At 42.0% G+C, this 7,701-nt stretch overlaps 1 protein-coding gene across 2 annotated transcripts in view; it reads left to right on the top strand.

Moving 5' to 3' along the window:
- Window positions 1-4,096: 4,096 nt before the first annotated feature.
- Window positions 4,097-7,701, top strand: part of SNW1 (SNW domain containing 1) — a 34,971-nt gene continuing 31,366 nt past the window's right edge. The window contains exon 1 of one of the 2 annotated variants that reach the window (XM_007459782.1): window positions 4,097-4,183. Coding sequence is in view for 1 of the 2 variants with exons in the window: in XM_007459781.1 (XP_007459843.1) it covers window positions 4,170-4,183 (14 nt within the window). In the remaining variant the exon portion in view is untranslated. The remainder of the gene's footprint in view (window positions 4,184-7,701) is intronic. The other variant, XM_007459781.1, reaches the window with a different exon arrangement.

Raw genomic sequence — 7,701 nt, 5'->3', positions numbered from 1 at the left:
AAAGAGAACCCTCTTGCACTGTTGGTGGGTATGTAAATTGATACAGCCACTATGGAAAACAGCATGGAGTTCCTTAAAAAACTAAAAATAGAACTACCATACGACCCAGCAATCCCACTACTGGGCATATACACTGAGAGAACCATAATTCAAAACGAGTCATGTACCACAATGTTCATTGCAGCTCTATTTACAATAGCCAGGACATGGAAGCAACCTAAGTGTCCATCAACAGATGAGTGGATAAAGAAGATATGGGACATATATACCATGGAATATTACTCAGCCATAAAAAGAAACGAAATTGAGTTATTTGTAGTGAGGTGATGGACCTAGAGTCTGTCACACAGAGTGAAGTAAGTCAGAAAGAGAAAAACTAATATTGTATGTTAACACATATGTATGGAATTGAAAAAAAAATGATTCTGAATAACTTAGGGGCAGGACAGGAATAAAGATGCAGATGTAGAGAATGGACTTGAGGACACGGGGAGGGGGAAGGGGAAGCTGGGACGAAGGGAGAGAGTAGCATTGACATATATACACTACCAAATGTAAAATAGATAGCTAGTGGGAAGCAGTCGCATAGCACAGGGAGATCAGCTCGGTGCTTTGTGACACCTCGAGGGGTGGGAGAGGGAGGGTGGGAGGGAGATGCAAGAGGGAGGAGATATGGGGATATATGTATATGTATAGCAGATTCACTTTGTTATAAAGCAGAAACTAACACACTATTATAAAGCAATTATACTCCAATAAAGATGTTAAAAAAAAAAGACTGGGGGAAGAACAAGTATTATGGGAGCACAGAAAATAACCTTTTTGTTGTAAATGATAATAAGCTCAAACTAGTTTAAAGCAACAAAATAATTTATTGGCTCACTTGGTTAAAAAAATTCAAGGTGGTGTGGTCTTCAGGCACTGCTGGATCCAGGAGCTCCCATGATGTTGTTCAGAGGTCTCAACCTCTATCAATCTCTTACTCTCCTTCTCTTTACTCTCTGGTCTCTCCTTTTTGCATGGTGGCTTCTTTTTTCCCTGTCACAGGCTCTTGTTTTATGCCAGGAAAGATAGATACTGGTAAATCACACCTGGTAAATCAACCTTATAGCTTCTGATCCAAAAGAAAGGCCTATGCTTTCTCCCCTAATTCCATTGATCAAACCTCTAGCAGTTCTCTCTCAGTCTCCTTACTGGTTCCTCCCATCTCCCCAAATTCTAAACTCCAGAAATCTGTCCTTGGACTACTTCTCTTCTGTACCCACACTCCCTCCATTGGTAATCTCATCTGGTATCATGAATGTAAGTACTATGTCTCCAACCTAGATCATTTCCCCCATACTTCAAACTTGTATACAAACTGCCTACTTGACACATTTACTTGGCTGTCTAACAAGGCATTTCAAATGTAACATGCTGAAAACCAAATTCCTGATCTTCCTCCCCCCACCCCAAACATGACCCTCTTGCAGTTTTCCCATCTCAGTAAATGGCAACTCTATCCTGGTTGGAATCATCCTTGATTACTCCCTTTCATACCTCACATCAATACCATCATCAAAATGTGTTGCTTATACCTTCAAAATAGATCCAGATTCCAAATTCTTACCATATCCACTACTAACTCCCTGCCTAAGCCATCAGCATCTCTCCCCAAGTTATCTCAAAAGCTACGCATTGGTCTCCCCATTTCCTTCCTTGCTTCTTGGAATCCATTTTTAACATAGTAGTCATAATGATTGTCTTAAAAACATACGTCAGATCAAGTTTTTTCTCTGTTCAGAATCTCCAATGTAATCTCTATATCCTGCAAAGGAGTGATCTCCAATATATATTAACAAGTGGAAAAAAGCAAAGTGAAGAAAAGTGTGTATGGTATCTGCTACTTGTCTAAGAAAGAAAAAGAAGTATAAAAAATATATATATGGGGACTTCCCTGGTGGTGCAGTGGTTAAGAATCCGCCTGCCAATTCATGGGACATGGGTTCAAGCCCTGGTCTGGGAAGATCCCATATGCGTGGAGCAACTAAGCCCATGCCCAACTACTGAGCCTGCGCTCTAGAGCCCGCAAGCCATAACTATGGAGCCCGCATGCCACAACTACTGAAGACTGTGCACCTAGAGCCTGTGCTCTGCAACAAGAGAAGCCACCGCAATGAGAAGCACGCTCACCACAACTAAGACTGGCCACCTTTCGCCGCAACTAGAGAAACCCGCACGCAGCAACGAAGACCCAACGCAGCCAAAAAATAAATTAAATAAATAACTTTATTTAAAAATATATATATACTTATTTGTGTATAGTTTTAAGTGGAAGGATAAACTATAAAAAATATTTTTAAACGTTATCTACAGGGTGAGGAAAGGAAAAAGAAGGAAGAGACAGGGAAATAATCTAGACTTCTCTAAATGTACTACCTGCTTGGTAAATTTTGGATTTGAAACCATATAACTGTTTCACAAAACTATTTTTTTTTTTTTTAAAAAGCAGCTCCCAAAAATCCAAAGCAAAATGAAATATTCAGACCTAACTGGGTATCAAGCTAGTGGCATAATGACACACGGAGGAATTATTCCAAGTCACTTTAAAGCAATGCAACTTGACTGTACACGCCTAGAGAGATACACCCTGAGGACAGAAAAGACTTGAAAAAAAAATTCAGAAACTATTATCATTAGGCATATGTTTAGTAATCATATTAGAAATGTTATTCTGAAACCATTATATATATAGTAGGATAAGGTAAATGAGTAATTATGTTAACACCATTAGGTACTGAGATTTTCAGAAGAGATACACATATAAAATCAAAGTAAAATCTGTATAATCCTAAACTTGGATTGGAATATTAGTATAAATGCATGATGCATTTTCTCAAAAACTATGTGTATATGTGAATTTTTTAGCTCTGTCCACTGAAAAGGCTTACAAACAATAATTGCCCAGTAACGATGAGCATTTGTAACATCCAGATTGTTTTCTTTAAATATCACTTTCCACTTAAAGAAAACCTTCTTGGATAAAGGACTCATTCAAGGTCTGGGGCAGAAAAAGTACTAAATTAGCCTTGAACATCTTGTCACACCAGAAATCAAGTGATCTTGGATGTGGGGTGCTTCTGCTGCTGCTCAAACTAGTGTGTGTGGTTTGGAAAAATTCAGAGAACTGTACACTGAGTGCATGCACCTTTCTGTATGTGTGCTATACTGCTATTAAAAGTTCGTTTCGGGCTTCCCTGGTGGCGCAGTGGTTGAGAGTCACGCCTGCTGGTGCAGGGGACACGGATTCGTGCCCCGGTCCGGGAAGATCCCACATGCCGCGGAGCGGCTGGGCCCGTGAGCCATGGCCGCTGAGCCTGCGCGTCCGGAGCCTGTGCTCCGCAACGGGAGAGGGAGGCCACAACAGTGAGAGGCCCGCGTACCGCAAAAAAAAAAAAAAAAAAAAAAAAAAGTTCGTTTCTACATCATGGAAGATTTCAAACGTATACAAGAGTAGAGAGAATAATATAATAAATATCCATTTCCCCATTATCTAGCCTCAACAGTGATCAAAACTCATAGCTATTCTTGTTTCATCTACCATATATTCCACCCACCTCCCTCTCCCCAATATTTTGAAGCAGATTTCATGTATCCTATCACTTCATCAAAGACTGTGTTTAATCCATAATCTATGTAAAAGACAATCTATCTAAAACACTTACGTATATAAAAACATACATACATAATACACATAAGGAGTGTTCTTAAGGTAACTTACTAAGGATCACACAATACCTCCACCCCGGAGAGTGTTTTGGAGGTGGAGTGTGGAGAAAGAAAGCGTGTAAAAATTTTTGAGTGTGAATGTTTTCACAGCGTCCAATAATTCTGCATTCGCCAGTCTCACGATTTCCCACTTTTTTATTTAACGTTGCCGCCCCCGGAAGGCTTTCGTATTTGGGACCAGTGGAAGAGATGCATTTGCTTTTTCTTAACTGAAGCGCTTATCCCGTGATAACTCCAGTTAGAAGAGAACCGAATTGTAGTCTTGTTCAAAGAACTACAAATCCCAGAAGACCATTCGGCAAGGGCGCCTGCGCACCGCGCGCTCCTTCCTTTCCCCACTTCTCTGCCGGGAAAGACCCGCCCCGCGGTGCTGTCGCTCGCGCTGGAAGAAGCGGAAGAAGATGGCGCTCACCAGGTGAGTTGTTGATTTGGGTCCTCGATACGGAAGGGTCTGGGAGTACCCAGCTTTTTCATTTCTCTTCCCACACTCTCCGGGCAGTGACCCGGCTCGGGTCACAGAGCCACATAGGCCGAGGCTACGGCTAGGCCCTCTCTCCGGCCCCCGGGGCGACTAGGCCTAGCCGAAGCTGGGGTCTTTCCTGAGCGGCTTCCCGGGTTGAGTTCGCCCCCTCACTAGGACCGAAAGCCGCGGCGTGGGGAATAGCTCTCTGGCTTAAGATGCCGAGGAGTCGCATGTGTTTTCGCTTAAGCATCTTGGGGGTGTGGAGAGAGCTCCCTCGTGTCCGCAGCTCGGGTGGGCGCGATGGGAGTGTGGAGGGCAGTGGCTTATTTGTCTTGGCAGAGTGAAGCGGGTGGGAGGCGACCGCCTGGCTTACTGCCGTTCGCCTGCCGAAGTCTCTCTCCTGTCTCTGTCCCTAAACAAGGATTCCCGGGAAAACAAAGGGGGGGGCGCGGCACTGAACGGAGATTTAAAATCAGCCATAGTGCTGGCCGCAGTCTACTAACTCGCGCCGCTGCTCCGCACTTTAACTTTGGGCCTTAGAATTTCTTCCCGTAGATGGAACCACTTCGGATTTTTGCTGTCCCGGTTGCCTTGGCAACCGCAAGTAAAGTGGTCCCCGCCTTTAAGAGGAAGATGCTTAAGGGGGAGATTCCAAGGAGTTACGTAACTCCTATTAGTTGTCGACCTTGCTGCCCCATCTAAATAGAAAAACTTGCCATGCGCACGAACGCAACAGGAAAAGTTGAGTGTTACAGAGGGTAAAGAAAGTAATTATGTTAGTACAAACGCTTGAGTTCCCTAAACACCCTTCATTCTCCTCACATACGTTTTTTCTGGCTGATGACAGTTATGAATCCTAAACATATTTGAATCAGAAAATTCTTTTGGGAATTACTTTTGGGTGCCTTGGTCTATCCTAGGGCTTGTGTGTATACAGAAGGAAATCTGACAGTCTTTGGCTTCAGGGAAGATGGGGTACAAGGCATACAGATATGAAACAAAGAACCACACAGAATGCTTATTGTGTAGTACTAACCTTAAGTGCAAAAAGAATTAGATGGAATGAGCTGAATGAAATGGAGCGTGTTCTTTAGTAAATGTTGCAGGCAGAAAACATTTGATTGAGTGCTCTCCAGATGGGAGAAGTGTGACAAAGACTAGTCGAGTTATGAGGAAAGGCTTTGTGGAAAAGATGGAATTGGAAAAGGACACAAAGGAAAAATATCAGAGATATTGTGGGTATTATGTGCTTAAAAGTGCAGTGGCAGGGACTTCCCTGGTGGTCCAGTGGTTAACACTCAGCGCTTCCAATGCAGGGGATGTGGGTTCAATCCCTGGTTGGGGGAACTGCGTGGCGTGGCCAAAAAATTATTTTTCCTTAAAATTGCAGGGGCAGAGTGCAGTCTTTAAATAGCTTGACTTACATAGCTTTCTGATTTTGTTGAGTTTTAGCTAATTTGGTTTCTAGAGATGGTCTCAAGTTTCCAGGTGAACTGTTATCTCTGAAATCTACCAGGGATTCTAAACAGCAGGGACTGGACATGCTGATTTGTTACAGTCCTGGTGTTACTAACTAAAGATTTAAAGTCATACTGATTTAACTTTCTAAACTCGTGTATTTAAGGTTATGTATCTAATAATATCACTTGCATTTAATACACTTTCTTTAGTAAAGGGGAAAGGATAGACTAAGATGTCTCCACAGTGGCACTACTGATGTTTTGGACTGGATAATTCATTCTTGTATGGGACTGTCCTGCGCATATTAAGATGTTTAGCAGCATCTTTGGCCTCTACCCACTAGATGCCAGTGCAACCTCCAAACCCCTTTCTACCCCCTACCTCCCAAGTTCTAACAATCAAGATGTCTCCAGACATTGTCAAATGTCTACATTGTAGATATTTTGCTCCCAGTTGAGAAACACTGAGGTAGACTTTTTGCTGGCTTATGCAGCCCACCCCCACCATAGGAGTGTACCTCATGGGAATATCATCCTTTACAGGGAACAACAAAATTAAGACCCCCTGGAAGGCTAGGGTGTGTTCTAATCATAATCCAGGCCAGATTTCGTGTTTACTGGTTTGTCCAAACTCTGCCTTTTGATCATTTTACTGACTGGTTCTTCCAACAGAAGGTAAAGACAAGAGAAATGAAACATAAGTAAATATTTTGGCTTCTTTGTTACTGTCTTTGTATCCCTCCTATGTATTGGGTGTACATGGTTTACTAAAAACAACTGGTATAAGCCCAAAACGTTTGACTCCATTCATCCAGTTAGTAAATCACAAGTGTTGAAAGTCTACCATGTGTCAGGCTAGGGTTGGTTTTACAGTATTGAATCAGTCAGGCAAACCTCTTATCCTCACAGAACTTATATTCTAGGGAAGACAGACTGCAGGAGTAAACAAATCAGTAATGCAAGTTCAGGTAGTAAGTACTAAGAATAAAATACAAATAAAGGGATAGAGAGTGACTCAAAGTGTGGGGTGGAATGCTGTTTTGGACAAGGTGGTCATGTGACAGCTGTTGGGAGGTATAACTGAGCAGGGACAATGAATACTAAGAAGCAAGCACTAAAAAATCTGGGGAAGAGTTTTCTTAATAAGTAAATAGAATACTTTATGCAGTGGGAAAGCAAATGTAAAGATCCTGAGATGGCTTGTTTAAAGGAACAAGTAACATAAAAATGAGTGCAAAGGGAAGAGTGAATATATTTCTTTTGCCAACATTGAAGTAGGCCCTGCTGTGAGCTAGCTAGACAATGCGTAGAGAGTTAAGAATAAAAGAAACACAAGGCGTGATTCCTGCCCTCAAGTTGCCTACAGTCTAATGAGAGAAAGAAAGGTAAATAAATAGATGATAGCGGTAAATAAGGTAGATATTGTAATAATGATACGTAGAGGGTCTTGTGAGAGCATGGGTGGTTAGTTTGGGCAACTAACCCAAACTGGGGGAATTGGGGAACAGCTCCAAATAATCAAATATTTATGGAACACATATTGAATGGTATTTAGACACCGTGCCAAGTGGTTCATGGGTACTGTCATTTAATACTTATTACAGCTCTGTGAGATAGGTAATCTTATGGTCTGTCATTACAGATGAGAAAACTGAGGTTCAGAGAGGTAAACAACTAATCCAGGTTAGTGAGTGGCATAGGTAGGATTTGAACTCTTGAGTTCTTAGCCATCACATTACCTGACCCGCCAGACTGGATTAGAGCCCTCTGACATAGCTGTCATAACACTCTGTACTTTTTCTTATCACTTAGTAAGTGGATTACTATGGATTTGTGTGATTTTGATTGTCTCTCTCCCCTGCAAGACTCAGCTGTCTTTTTCTGTTCATCATCTCATTGCCTACCTAACACAGTGCCTGCACCCCAGCAACCACTAAATATTTTTGGATAAATAAGCTCTACTGCTTATTCACATATTCTCTTTTTTTTTTTTTTTTTCGGTACGCGGGC

This window comes from Lipotes vexillifer, unplaced genomic scaffold (genome assembly GCF_000442215.2).
Source record: "Lipotes vexillifer unplaced genomic scaffold, Lipotes_vexillifer_v1.1 scaffold39, whole genome shotgun sequence".
Classification (NCBI taxonomy): Eukaryota; Metazoa; Chordata; class Mammalia; order Artiodactyla; family Lipotidae; genus Lipotes; species Lipotes vexillifer.
This window is presented reverse-complemented; position numbering and strand designations above follow the sequence as displayed.